At 49.2% G+C, this 15,185-nt stretch overlaps 1 protein-coding gene across 3 annotated transcripts in view; it reads right to left on the minus strand.

The window, feature by feature from the left end:
- Positions 1-204: 204 nt before the first annotated feature.
- The window catches only part of LOC140405436 (tensin-2-like), a 377,445-nt gene continuing 362,464 nt past the window's right edge, over positions 205-15,185 (minus strand). For all 3 annotated transcript variants that reach the window (XM_072493844.1, XM_072493845.1, XM_072493847.1), the window contains exons 27-29: positions 13,402-13,470; positions 3,759-3,788; positions 205-2,605 (exon numbers count right to left, since the gene is read on the minus strand). In XM_072493844.1, coding sequence (XP_072349945.1) covers positions 2,464-2,605; positions 3,759-3,788; positions 13,402-13,470 — 241 coding nt within the window. In that variant the 3' untranslated portion in view covers positions 205-2,463. The remainder of the gene's footprint in view (positions 2,606-3,758; positions 3,789-13,401; positions 13,471-15,185) is intronic.

The raw sequence follows: 15,185 nt of genomic DNA on the forward strand, positions 1-15,185 counted from the left end.
TGATTAATAACTACCGTTTTATTCTGTGGTTTAAAAAACATAATTTGAGTATTGTTGAGAAGACATTTTGTCAAAGCTTTTCATCTTGCACTCATCAGATCAACACATTGGTATTCTTACAAATTGTCCTGATGAGTGTGAGCCAAAACGTTTTGACACAATCGTCTCTTTTCAGAAATATGCAAGTTCTGTGCCACCAAATGATTATTTAAAATTAATTTATTGAATTTCAATTCTCCCAGCTGCTGTGACAGGATTTGAACACTTGTCTGCAAAGCATTGGACCAGGCCTTTGGATTACTAGCCGAGTAACATTACCACTGTGCTACCATTCCCTTAAATCCAACTTAGTGGGGCCCAAACCCTCAACACAAAACTACCCATTACCTGGTAAAGCATCCAGGGTAAGCATGTGGTGTGGCAAATAGGAAATTGTCACACTATTTGCAGCGGTGGCTATTGTTCTGAGGATGCAGCAGAATAAAGGAAGGGTTAGTACACTTTATAACTTGCAGGGAATACAGAATACTCTCGACCCAAGCCTCAGGAATGCTGTCATGGGATCTCAGCGTGCACTTTGAAACAACATTTTTGGGCATTGCCGAGGTCAAGAATGGAGGCGGAGGGGCCCGAAGATACCGACACTGGCTGGTGTGGAGGTTTCCCAACACCGACCATTTCATGAGGTGTGGATTCGGGATTCAGAAACAAACCGAGCTCGTTTCCCACCCCCAAAGCAGAAATTCAGCCCTTGGTCTTGGGTGTTGACAGTCCTCTCTGAAAATTGCTTCTGTTCAAATAGGCATCGAGAGGTTGTCTTTGTTTTCTTCACAGCTCCAGGGACCTGGGTTCGATTCCCAGCTTGGGTCACTGTCTGTGCGGAGTCTGCATGTTCTCCCCGTGTCTGCGTGGGTTTCCTCCGGGTGCTCCGGTTTCCTCCCACAAATCCCCAAAGATGCGCTGTTAGGTGAATTGGACATTCTGAATTCTCCCTCTGTGTACCCGAACAGGCGCCGGAGTGTGGCGACTTGGGGCTTTTCACAGTAACTTCATTGCAGTGTTAATGTAAGCCTACTTGTGACATTAATGAAGATTATTATAATAAAATAAATGAGGGCCTGTGGTATTATATTTTGTGGACCATTAAAATATTTTGCTTGAACCTTTGTCAATTTAATATTCTGTGTTAGATTCGTTTGTACTTTGCTGAGGAATTTGGAAAGTTTGATCTGATGAAGGGAGTAAATTTGCTTCTATTAAAAACTGAAATTGCTGGAAATATACAGCAGGTCAGATAGCATCTGTGGAGAGAGAAGCGGAGTTAACGGTTCAGGGAGAAGGGGGTGGGGCAGGAGGTGGTTGTGATGTTTTTGGTGGTGAAATGAATTTAAACTCTGAATAACGGACCTTCCAACCAGTCCAATTGTCTGAGGATGACGACACATCCGGGTGTGAGATGCGGACACATTTGCTTCTACAAACCCAAAAAGCTGTGGGTCAGCACAAGAGAAACATTTATTCTGTTGGGCACAGGATAGACCAGTGAAAAATTTGTGACACGTGTCAGAAAAACGCAAAACAAGTCACAATTTTACACAAAGGTTGATTGAACCTAGCTCTGAATTGAGTATGGGCCGGGATTTGTGTGTCAATGTATGTGCATATGTGTGAATATGTATATATGTGTGTGTATGTGTGTGTTGAGAAAGCCCAGGAATTGGCTTTTATCTGGACTGAACTGTTACAGTGTTGGTCCAACCATTCTGTAAAGTAATTAAATTAATTTTGGGAGTTGACCTGCCCTGAACTCCACGTTTGTTCTCGCATGGGGAGCCTGTCAATGCAGCTACAATTGGAGAAGAGTGTACCTAGCCCAAAGGATCTGCCAGTACAGGGGGTTTGTGCCCTTATGAATATTGTACTCCTGAATTCAGAAACCTGAATCTGTTGCTGCTTTCCAAAAGTCACGCGCCAGTTTTTAATCAGCTGACAACACCCTTTTACAACGTCAGGGAGCAACTCCATTTGTATTGTTTATATGCTGCACTGCCAGTGACTGAGCTCCCATGGGCAAGGCACTGAAAACTCCCACCAAAGCAAGGCACCATCACCATACAAGGCAGCCACCTTATCTTAGCGTTTACTCTGAAAGGTTCTGAGGGCAAATGAGGTTACGATGGAGTCAAGCCCTTCCTTCTGTTGTCCCTTTGTGACCCTGGAGCAAATGAAACCTCAATTAAAATATGAAAGGAATCTCCGGTCATGGGAATATTTAGATAGAAGCTACAGCAAGGTCTGGCTGAACTTAAACAGAGAAAGACGTTTTTTTGCATTTAAAAAAAAATCAGATGATTTGAAAGCTTAGTTCCTTTCATTTCTGACAGCATTGGTGATTCAGAAGTAGCCATCCATCTTGCTCCATCAGTTGACTCCTCTTTGATTGCAGGGACTGTGTGCACGGCCTCATCTCTTCTGGGGCCCCAACATAACCTTTGTGATAAAATTCACAATGGCTGACGCGGGCTGTTCTGGGTCGAGCTCAGCAAAAAGATGGCAGACGTTGTCCGATGTGCTCCCTTGCTTCTTAGCCACAAAACCAAACATTCTGGAAGAGAGAGGAGAGCCAGAAATCATAGTCACTTGTTACATGCCAGTGTGGGTTGTAGCTGCCACTGAAGGCCAGATTTTTAAAATAGAATTCCTACAGGGCAGGTGGTGGCCATTCAACCCACCGAATCTGCGCCAACCTTTTGAAAGCACACCCTGTCTCGGCTACTCCCCCACCCTATCCCTGTAACCCCACCTAACTGACACATCCTTGGACACTCGGGCAACTTATCATGGCCAATCCACCTAACCCGCACATCTTTGGACTGTGGGAGGAAACCGGAGCACCCAGAGGAAACCCACGCAGACACGGGGAGAGCGTGCAAACTCCACACACACAGTCACCCGAGGCCGGAATTGAACCCGGGTCCCTGGCGCTGTGAGGCAGCACTGCTAACCACTGTGCCACCCCTGTAAAAGCGGGGGTTTAGGAAGCTAAGGCTTTGCTGAATTCTGGGTCTGAGCTGTGTCGTCTTTTCAAATCCCGGCTGGCGCTAACCATGTAAGCCTTTTGAAAATCCCAACCAGTATTTGTTCAAGCTTTTCCACTGCTGTTAAGGGACGGATTCCCCATAGTATCCTTACAGTGCAGAAGGAGGCCATTTGGCCCATCGAGTCTGCACTGACCCTCTGAAAGAACACCCTACCTAGGCCTACTCCCTCATCCTATCACTATAACCCCATCTAACCTGCACATCTTTGGCCACTAAGGGGCAATTTAATATGGTCAATCCACCTAACCTGCACATCTTTGTAGGAATTCAGGGCTGGAGATACATCAAAACATCAAGACCACAACACAGACTTTAATCCGCAGGGCAACACAGGACAACTTCATACCTTGCAAACTTACTGGCATCAGAAATAGTTTTGCATGTCACAAAGACAAGGGTTTGAGCAGATCCCAGCTGAATATCTGTACATGGCCTTAATGATGATAGTCATGAAGGTGACTGGCTCGGTAAAATTGATACTGCTCCGTTGCCATGGGGAAATTGGTCAGTTTCTGTGTTACATTTCCCCCTCCACCCAGGATTAAACACAAGGCCCAGAATGGTATCTGCGGACGGACGGATTCACAGCTGCCAGACCCCCACCTCCCCAAACCCAGTGTCTGACTCAATCCACCGCGGACTTCCAGAACCACTTACTTTGACGTTGTTCCGTCTGCGTTGGTCCACCTGAAAAAGACAAGGCTTAGTGTGGGAGAGTGCGAGAGAGAACAAAAGTAGATGCAGCACTGAAGGATTTAGAGATGGAAAGCTTACTTTTTCTAATTTTACATTTAAAAAAAGAGATTATCAGGATTACTGCATTAATCAGGTGTGAGAAAATCCAATATCCAGCGGAGAAACGTTTTTACCTTGTGGTTAGATTTAGGGTGACATTACAGTCCCCTCTGCACAGGGATCAAGGTGCTAATGAAATAAAATGAAAATGAAATGAAAACCGCTTATGAACGGATGAATGTCTGCCTGATAATGGAGCACATTATCTTCATTCCTGGATGAATCCCATACACAGGGCTATGCGGTAATCAGTAAAGATTTGCAATCACAGTGTTGTAGGAGCTAAGCTAAACAACACATTCAAATGTAAAGGCTCATTTTCTCACTAACATGATAGGTTATCAAGTAAGCCTTACCATCAGCCTTGAACAGGGCACTAAGGACATGTCGCTAAGACCTAGACTGATAGGATTCAATCTCCTCAGGTCCAATGGTGTCCACCTCCTTTTGGAATGTGTCTTTGTGGAGCAGGTCTGGAAAGTGGTCTTGTTGGGGTCTAGCCAGAGCAGCTCTGTGACGCAGGTCTCTACACTGTACAGACTGTTCCCAGAGGCACACACCAAGACAAACATCATCTGTTTGCTGATGATCTGATGATCATCACCAGCTGCTGGAGGATCATCAATTCTGTCAAATACACTCGTTGGTCTGCCCGAAACTTGTCGGTCTCTGCAACGAGCTGTTGACTACTGAGTCTTGCAGACTGGCACATTCCAAGCTCCAAGACCACGTGCTACAGTATGTAATGAAGCTTGGGGCAGCCACAACAAAGGCTCAAGGGAAAGGTCACTGTCTAAGAGTCAATGGGGAAAGGCCCCTGTCTAAGACTCAATGGGGAATGGCCACTGTCTCAGACTCAATGGGGAAAGGCCCCTGTCTCAGACTCAATGGGGAAAGGCCCCTGTCTCAGACTCAATGGGGAAAGGCCCCTGTCTAAGACTCAATGGGGAAAGGCCCCTGTCTCAGACTCAATGGGGAAAGGCCACTGTCTCAGACTTAATGGGGAAAGGCCCCTGTCTAAGACTCAATGGGGAATGGCCACTGTCTCAGACTCAATGGGGAAAGGCCCCTGTCTCAGACTCAATGGGGAGAGGCCCCTGTCTCAGACTCAATGGGGAAAGGCCCCTGTCTAAGGCTCAATGGGGAAAGGCCCCTGTCTCAGACTCAATGGGGAAAGGCCCCTGTCTCAGACTCAATGGGGAAAGGCCCCTGTCTCAGACTCAATGGGGAAATGCCCCTGTCTAAAGCTCAATGGGGAAATGCCCCTGTCTAAAGCTCAATGGGGAAAGGCCCCTGTCTAAGACGCAATGGGGAAAGGCCACTGTCTAAGGTTCAATGGGGAAAGGCCACTGTCTCAGACTCAATGGGGAACGGCCCCTGTCTAAGGTTCAATGGGGAAAGGCCACTGTCTCAGACTCAATGGGGAAAGGCCCCTGTCTCAGACTCAATGGGGAAAGGCCCCTGTCTCAGACTCAATGGGGAAAGGCCCCTGTCTCAGACTCAATGGAGAAAGGCCACTGTCTCAGACTCAATGGGGAAAGGCCACTGTCTAAAGCTCAATGGGGAAAGGCCCCTGTCTCAGACTCAATGGGGAAAGGCCACTGTCTCAGACTCAATGGGGAAAGGCCCCTGTCTCAGACTCAATGGGGAAAGGCCCCTGTCTCAGACTCAATGGGGAAAGGCCCCTGTCTCAGACTCGATGGGGAAAGGTCACTGTCTAAGACTCAATGGGGAAAGGCCCCTGTCTAAGGTTCAATGGGGAAAGGCCCCTGTCTCAGACTCAATGGGGAAAGGTCACTGTCTAAGACTCAATGGGGAAAGGCCCCTGTCTCAGACTCAATGGGAAAAGGCCCCTGTCTCAGACTCAATGGGGAAAGGTCACTGTCTCAGACTCAATGGGGAAAGGCCACTGTCTCAGACTCAATGGGGAAAGGCCCCTGTCTCAGACTCAATGGGGAAAGGCCACTGTCTCAGACTCAAGGGAAAGGCCACTGTCTAAGACTCAATGGGGAAAGGCCCCTGTCTCAGACTCAATGGGGAAAGGCCACTGTCTCAGACTCAATGGGGAAAGGCCCCTGTCTCAGACTCAATGGGGAAAGGCCCCTGTCTGAGACTCAATGGGGAAAGGCTCCTGTCTGAGACTCAATGGGGAAAGGCCACTGTCTCAGACTCAATGGGGAAAGGCCCCTGTCTAAGACTCAATGGGGAAAGGCCCCTGTCTCAGACTCAATGGGGAAAGGTCACTGTCTCAGACTCAATGGGGAAAGGCCACTGTCTAAGACTCAATGGGGAAAGGCCCCTGTCTCAGACTCAATGGGGAAAGGTCACTGTCTCAGACTCAATGGGGAATGGTCCCTGTCTAAGATTCAATGGGGAAAGGCCCCTGTCTAAGACACAATGGGGAACGGCCCCTGTCTCAGACTCAATGGGGAAAGGCCCCTGTCTAAGATTCAATGGGGAAAGGCCACTGTCTCAGACTCAATGGGGAAAGGCCACTGTCTAAGACTCAATGGGGAAAGGCCACTGTCTCAGACTCAATGGGGAAAGGCCACTGTCTCAGACTCAATGGGGAAAGGCCCCTGTCTCAGACTCAATGGGGAAAGGCCACTGTCTAAGACTCAATGGGGAAAGGCCCCTGTCTCAGACTCAATGGGGAATGGTCCCTGTCTAAGACTCAATGGGGAAAGGCCACTGTCTAAGATTCAATGGGGAAAGGCCACTGTCTAAGACTCAATGGGGAAAGGCCCCTGTCTAAGATTCAATGGGGAAAGGCCACTGTCTCAGACTCAATGGGGAAAGGCCACTGTCTAAGACTCAATGGGGAAAGGCCCCTGTCTAAGACTCAATGGGGAAAGGCCCCTGTCTAAGATTCAATGGGGAAAGGCCACTTTCTCAGATTCAATGGGGAAAGGCCCCTGTCTAAAGCTCAATGGGGAAACACCACTGTCTCAGATTCAATGGAGAATGGCCCCTGTCTAAGACTAAATGGGGAACGGCCCCTGTCTAAAGCTCAATGGGGAAACACCACTGTCTCAGACTCAATGGAGAAAGGCCACTGTCTAAGGCTCAATGGGGAAAGGCCAGTGTCTAAGACTCAATGGGGAATGGCCACTGTCTAAGACTCAATGCGGAAAGGCCTCTGTCTAAGACTCAATGGGGAAATGCTACTGTCTCAGACTCAATGGGGAAAGGCCCCTGTCTAAGGCTCAATGGGGAAAGGCCCCTGTCTCAGACTCAATGGGGAAAGGCCACTGTCTAAGACTCAATGGGAAAAGGCCCCTGTCTCAGACTCAATGGGGAAAGGCCCCTGTCTAAGGCTCAATGGGGAAAGGCCACTGTCTCAGACTCAATGGGGAAAGGCCCCTGTCTAAGTCTCAATGGGGAAAGGCCACTGTCTGAGACTCAATGGGGAAAGGCCCCTGTCTAAAGCTCAATGCGGAAAGGCCCCTGTCTCAGACTCAATGGGGAAAGGCCACTGTCTAAGGTTCAATGGGGAAAGCCACTGTCTCAGACTCAATGGGGAAAGGCCACTGTCTAAGACTCAATGGGGAAAGGCCACTGTCTAAGTCTCAATGGGGAAAGGCCACTGTCTGAGACTCAATGGGGAAAGGCCACTGTCTGAGACTCAATGGGGAAAGGCCACTGTCTAAGGCTCAATGGGGAAAGGCCATTGTCTCAGACTCAATGGGGAAAGGCCCCTGTCTACGGCTCAATGGGGAAAGGCCACTGTCTAAGACTCAATGGGGAAAGGCCACTGTCTCAGACTCAATAGGGAAAGGCTACTGTCTCAGACTCAATGGGGAAAGGCCACTGTCCAAGACTCAATGGGGAAATGCCACTGTCTAAGACTCAATGGGGAAAGGCCCCTGTCTCAGACTCAATGGGGAAAGGCCCCTGTCTAAGGCTCAATGGGGAAAGGCCACTGTCTCAGACTCAATGGGGAAAGGGCCCTGTCTAAGTCTCAATGGGGAAAGGCCACTGTCTAAGCCTCAATGGGGAAAGGCCCCTGTCTCAGACTCAATGGGGAAAGGCCACTGTCTAAGACTCAATGGGGAAAGGCCCCTGTCTCAGACTCAATGGGGAAAGGCCACTGTCTCAGACTCAATGGGGAAAGGTCACTGTCTCAGACTCAATGGGGAAAGGCCACTGTCTCAGACTCAATGGGGAAAGGCCACTATCTCCGACTCAATGGGGAAAGGCCACTGTCTCAGACTCAATGGGGAAAGGCCACTATCTCCGACTCAATGGGGAAAGGCCACTGTCTCAGACTCAATGGGGAAAGGCCACTGTCTCAGACTCAATGGGGAAAGGCCACTGTCTAAGATTCAATGAGAAAAGGCCACTGTCTCAGACTCAATGGGGAAAGGCCCCTGTCTCAGACTCAATGGGGAAAGGCCACTGTCTCAGACTCAATGGGGAAAGGCCACTGTCTCAGACTCAATGGGGAAAGGCCACTGTCTAAGATTCAATGAGAAAAGGCCACTGTCTCAGACTCAATGGGGAAAGGCCCCTGTCTCAGACTCAATGGGGAAAGGCCACTGTCTAAGACTCAATGGGGAAAGGCCCCTGTCTCAGACGCAATGGGGAACGGCCCCTGTCTAAGGTTCAATGGGGAAAGGCCACTGTCTCAGACTCAATGGGGAAAGGCCCCTGTCTAAGGCTCAATGGGGAAAGGCCCCTGTCTCAGATTCAATGGGGAAAGGCCACTGTCTAAGACTCAATGGGGAGAGGCCCCGGTCTGAGACTCAATTGGGAAAGGCCCCTGTCTAAGACTCAATGGGGAAAGGCCCCTGTCTCAGACTCAATGGGGAAAGGCCCCTGTCTCAGACTCAATGGGGAAAGGCCGCTGTCTCAGACTCAATGGGGAAAGGCCCCTGTCTCAGACTCAATGGGGAAAGGTCACTGTCTAAGACTCAATGGGGAAAGGCCACTGTCTCAGACTCAATGGGGAAAGGCCACTGTCTCAGACTCAATGGGGAAAGGCCCCTGTCTCAGACTCAATGGGGAAAGGCCCCTGTCTAAGACTCAATGGGGAAAGGCCACTGTCTCAGACTCAATGGGGAAAGGCCACTGTCTCAGACTCAATGGGGAAGGGCCCCTGTCTCAGACTCAATGGGGAAAGGCCCCTGTCTAAGACGCAATGGGGAAAGGCCCCTGTCTCAGACTCAATGGGGAAAGGCCCCTGTCTCAGACTCAATGGGGAAAGGCCCCTGTCTAAGACTCAATGGGGAAAGACCACTGTCTCAGACTCAATGGGGAAAGGCCACTGTCTCAGACTCAATGGGGAAAGGCCACTGTCTAAGACTCAATGGGGAAAGGCCATTGTCTAAGGTTCAATGGGGAAAGGCCCCTGTCTCAGACTCAATGGGGAAAGGCCACTGTCTAAGGTTCAATGGGGAAAGGCCCCTGTCTCAGACTCAATGGGGAAAGGCCCCTGTCTCAGACTCAATGGGGAAAGGCCACTGTCTAAGACTCAATGGGGAAAGGCCACTGTCTAAGGTTCAATGGGGAAAGGCCCCTGTCTCAGACTCAATGGGGAAAGGCCACTGTCTAAGGTTCAATGGGGAAAGGCCCCTGTCTCAGACTCAATGGGGAAAGGCCACTGTCTCAGACTCAATGGGGAAAGGCCACTGTCTAAGGCTCAATGGGGAAAGGCCACTGTCTGAGACTCAATGGGCCAAGGCCACTTTCTCAGGCCTTCTTGCCAGTGCAAAGGGACTGGAAACCATTTAAAACCCTTCAGGTTATCTGTACCCGTTATGTTTGACATGAAGTTTAAACATACATGCTAAATAAAGGATAAAAGCAAAAAACGGATGCTGGAATCAGAAACAAAAACAGAAAAAACAGTAGAATCTGAGCAGGTCTGACTGCATCAGTGGAGAGCGAAGGGAGCTAACGTTTCGAGTCTGGATGACTCTTTGTCAGAGCTGGTAAATAGAACATGCAATTGTAAGTGTAGTGAGGCAGGTCAGAGGGCCACGTACTGCGCTGAAAGAAATGGTACTGTACTGCACTTTGCATAATGCCAAATTTGAACTTGTGTGTAATGTACTTTTACATATTTTATTGGAAAAACAATCTCCTCTGGCCCAATGTGAATTGATGTTGGGCACTCCTGGGGGGGAGATTTGTTAGTGCTCTTTGGGGGGGTTTAAACTAATGCAGCAGGGGCATGGGAACCTGGATTGTAGTTTTAGGGTAAGGGAGAATGAGAGTATAGAGGTCAGGAGCACAGATTTGACGTCGCAGGAGGGGGCCAGTGTTCAGGTAGGTGGTTTGAAGTGTGTCTACTTCAATGCCAGGAGTATACGAAATAAGGTAGGGGAACTGTCAGCATGGGTTGGTACCTGGGACTTCGATGTTGTGGCCATTTCGGAGACATGGATAGAGCAGGGACAGGAATGGATGTTGCAGGTTCCGGGGTTTAGGAGTTTTAGTAAGCTCAGAGAAGGAGGCAAAAGAGGGGGAGGTGTGGCGCTGCTAGTCAAGAGCAGTATTACGGTGGCGGAGAGGATGCTAGATGGGGACTCATCTTCCGAGGTAGTATGGGCTGAGGTTAGAAACATGAAAGGAGAGGTCACACTGTTGGGAGTCTTCTATAGGCCTCCAAATAGTTCTAGGGATGTAGAGGAAAGGATGGCGAGGATGATCCTGGATAAGAGCGAAAGTAACAGGGTAGTTATTATGGGAGACTTTAACTTTCCAAATATTGACTGGAAAAGATATAGTTCGAGTACATTAGATGGGTCGTTTTTTGTACAGTGTGTGCAGGAGGGGTTCCTGACACAATATGTTGACAGGCCAACAAGAGGCGAGGCCACGTTGGATTTGGTTTTGGGTAATGAACCAGGCCAGGTGTTGGTTTGGAGGTAGGAGAGCACTTTGGGGACAGTGACCACAATTCGGTGACGTTTACGTTAATGATGGAAAGGGATAAGTATACACCGCAGGGCAAGAGTTCTAGCTGGGGGAAGGGCAATTATGATGCCATTAGACGTGACTTGGGGGGGATAAGGTGGAGAAGTAGGCTGCAAGTGTTGGGCACACTGGATAAGTGGAGCTTGTTCAAGGATCAGCTACTGCGTGTTCTTGATAAGTATGTACCAGTCAGGCAGGGAGGAAGGCGTCGAGCGAGGGAACCGTGGTTTACCAAAGAAGTGGAATCTCTTGTTAAGAGGAAGAAGGAGGCCTATGTGAAGATGAGGTGTGAAGTTTCAGTTGGGGCGATGGATAGTTACAAGGTAGCGAGGAAGGATCTAAAGAGAGAGCTAAGATGAGCAAGGAGGGGACATGAGAAGTATTTGGCAGGTAGGATCAAGGAAAACCCAAAAGCTTTCTATAGGTATGTCAGGAATAAGCGAATGACTAGGGAAAGAGTAGGACCAGTCAAGGACAGGGATGGGAAGTTGTGTGTGGAGTCTGAAGAGATAGGCGAGATACTAAATGAATATTTTTCGTCAGTATTCACTCAGGAAAAAGATAATGTTGTGGAGGAGAATGCTGAGCCCCAGGCTAATAGAATAGATGGCATTGAGGTACGTAGGGAAGAGGTGTTGGCAATTCTGGACAGGCTGAAAATAGATAAGTCCCTGGGACCTGATGGGATTTATCCTAGGATTCTCTGGGAGGCCAGGGAAGAGATTGCTGGACCTTTGGCTTTGATTTTTATGGCATCATTGGCTACAGGAATAGTGCCAGAGGACTGGAGGATAGCAAATGTGGTCCCTTTGTTCAAAAAGGGGAACAGAGACAACCCCGGCAACTATAGACCGGTGAGCCTCACGTCTGTAGTGGGTAAAGTCTTGGAGGGGATTATAAGAGACAAGATTTATAATCATCTAGATAGGAATAATATGATCAGGGATAGTCAGCATGGCTTTGTGAAGGGTAGGTCATGCCTCACAAACCTTATTGAGTTCTTTGAGAAGGTGACTGAACAGGTAGATGAGGGTAGAGCAGTTGATGTGGTGTATATGGATTTCAGCAAAGCGTTTGATAAGGTTCCCCACGGTTGGCTATTGCAGAAAATACGGAGGCTGGGGATTGAGGGTGATTTAGAGATGTGGATCAGAAATTGGCTAGCTGAAAGAAGACAGAGGGTGGTGGTTGATGGGAAATGTTCAGAATGGAGTTCAGTTACAAGTGGAGTACCACAAGGATCTGTTCTGGGGCCGTTGCTGTTTGTCATTTTTATCAATGACCTAGAGGAAGGCGCAGAAGGGTGGGTGAGTAAATTTGCAGACGATACTAAAGTCGGTGGTGTTGTCGATAGTGTGGAAGGATGTAGCAGGTTACAGAGGGATATAGATAAGCTGCAGAGCTGGGCTGAGAGGTGGCAAATGGAGTTTAATGTAGAGAAGTGTGAGGTGATTCACTTTGGAAGGAATAACAGGAATGCGGAATATTTGGCTAATGGAAAAGTTCTTGAAAGTGTGGATGAGCAGAGGGATCTAGGTGTCCATGTACATAGATCCCTGAAAGTTGCCACCCAGGTTGATAGGGTTGTGAAGAAGGCCTAGGGAGTGTTGGCCTTTATTGGTAGAGGGATTGAGTTCCGGAGTCAGGAGGTCATGTTGCAGCTGTACAGAACTCTGGTACGGCCGCATTTGGAGTATTGCGTACAGTTCTGGTCACCGCATTATAGGAAGGACGTGGAGGCTTTGGAGCGGGTGCAGAGGAGATTTACCAGGATGTTGCCTGGTATGGAGGGAAAATCTTATGAGGAAAGGCTGATGGACTTGAGGTTGTTTTCGTTGGAGAGAAGAAGGTTAAGAGGAGACTTAATAGAGGCATACAAAATGATCAGGGGGTTGGATAGGGTGGACAGTGAGAGCCTTCTCCCGCGGATGGAAATGGCTGGCACGAGGGGACATAGCTTTAAACTGAGGGGTAATAGATATAGGACAGAGGTCAGAGGTAGGTTCTTTACGCAAAGAGTAGTGAGGCCGTGGAATGCCCTACCTGCTACAGTAGTGAACTCGCCAACATTGAGGGCATTTAAAAGTTTATTGGATAAACATATGGATGATAATAGCATAGTGTAGGTTAGATAGCTTTTGTTTCGGTGCAACATTGTGGGCTGAAGGACCTGTACTGCGCTGTATTGTTCTATGTTCTACTCCTAGTGAGCATCGGGCCCACAGCACAAGGCTACTCCTACTTTGGAACACACACTCAGAGGCCAGTAGATGGCTCGTGTGGGAAACAGTTGAAAATGTCACATTTGTCTTTTGAGGGCAAGGTAGAACACAGGGGAGTTTGCCTCTGCATTTGGTTGGGTGGTTATATGACCTGGGAGTGCTAAATGGGACAATGGGTTCCTTTCTCCAGTGCTACAGCTCCTCACCCCCTGAGCACTAAGTTTCGAAGGAATGTCTGATTGATAATGGTGCAACAACATCAGAGGACATATTTTGTGAGTTTTAGCCACGTACCGTCTCTAAGGCAGTAACAGTATCGGAGTGGTAACAGCTCACTTTACCTGAACAGAGGGTGAACGTACCTTCGATCATGTGGGTCCAGATTGCAGAATGTAACTGTGTTGACTGGGTAATGACGTCGGAAAAAAATCCTGTTGAACACAAAAGAAATGGATAGGTTTGGAAATGGAAAAGATTTTACCGTTTGCATAATTTTTAAAAAACGTTTTGTGAAACCCGTTTTTTGTGACATACAGAACAAATTGACAAGACCAACAGAACTCGTCTGCAAACTGAGCAAGGTGGGAACACTCTCTACCTAATCGTTTTTTTAAAGCATGATTTCCTGGATTCGAAAGTTCTTTTTTTTAAAAAAAATGTTTGTAAGAATTTTTCATTAACAATATTATCCACCTTACAAACAACCCCCCCCCCCCCCCCCCCCCGCAAAGAAAAGAAAAATAACTCGTGTGGCAAGACATGTACATGGCAAGTCAATACGATACAAAACTTTGTACATTGGATTCTTCCCGTACATGTCAGTTTCCGGATCATTCATGTGTTTTCTTGCTCAAATGCCCCCCAGAGAAACCCCCCCTTCCCCCTCCCTCCCTCCCCACCCCCCCCAATGAACGATGTCCCCCCCCCCTCCCCCCCTGGGTTGCTGCTGCTGCTGACCGACCTTCATCTAACGCTCCGCGAGATGGTCGAGGAACGGTTGCCACCGCCTGTAGAACCCCTGCGCAGACCCTCTCAAGGCAAACTTTATCCTTTCCAACTTAATGAACCCAGCCATTTCATTTATCCAGGCCTCCAGGCTGGGGGGCTTCGCCTCCTTCCACATTAGCAAGATCCTTCGCCAGGCTACTAGGGACGCAAAGGCCAGAATGCCGGCCTCTTTCGCCACCCTCACTCCCGGCTCGTCCACTACTCCAAATATTGCTAGCCTCCAGCTTGGCTTGACCCGGACTTTCACCGCCTTAGATACGGTTCCCGCCACTCCCCTCCAGAACCCCTCCAGTGCCGGGCATGACCAAAACATATGGACATGGTTCGCCGGACTTCCTGAGCACCTCCCACATCTGTCCTCCACCCCAAAGAACCTGCTCAGCCTCGTCCCCATCATATGCGCTCTATGAACCACCTTAAATTGTATCAGGCTAAGCCTGGCACACGAGGAAGAGGAATTAACCCTACTTAGGGCGTCAGCCCATAGCCCCTCCTCAATCTCCTCCCCCAACTCCTCCTCCCATTTACCCTTCAGCTCCTCTACCAAAGCCTCCCCCTCTTCTTTCATCTCCTGGTACATCGCCGACACCTTGCCCTCCCCGACCCATACGCCCAAAATCACCCTATCTTGAATCCCCTGTGCCGGGAGTAGCGGAAATTCCCTCACCTGCCGCCTCACAAACGCCCTCACTTGCATGTACCTGAAAGCGTTTCCCGGGGGTAGCCCAAACTTCTCCTCCAGCGCCCCTAAGCTCGCAAACGTCCCGTCAATGAACAGGTCCCCCATTCTTCTAATCCCTGCCCGGTGCCAGCTCTGAAATCCCCCGTCCATCCTTCCTGGGACAAACCGATGGTTGTCTCTGATCGGGGACCACACCGAGGCTCCCGTCGCACCCCTGTGCCGTCTCCACTGCCCCCAGATCTTTAGCGTTGCCGCCACCACCGGGCTCGTGGTATACCGAGAGCGGCAGCGATACAGTCACCAGCGCCCCCAGGCTCGTTCCTTTGCAGGACGCCATCTCCAACCTCTTCCACGCCGCCCCCTCTCCCTCCATCACCCACTTACGGATCATTGCCACGTTGGCTGCCCAATAATAACCACCCAAATTTGGCAACGCCAACCCTCCTCTATCTCTGC

This window comes from Scyliorhinus torazame, chromosome X, assembly GCF_047496885.1.
Source record: "Scyliorhinus torazame isolate Kashiwa2021f chromosome X, sScyTor2.1, whole genome shotgun sequence".
Taxonomy (NCBI): domain Eukaryota; kingdom Metazoa; phylum Chordata; class Chondrichthyes; order Carcharhiniformes; family Scyliorhinidae; genus Scyliorhinus; species Scyliorhinus torazame.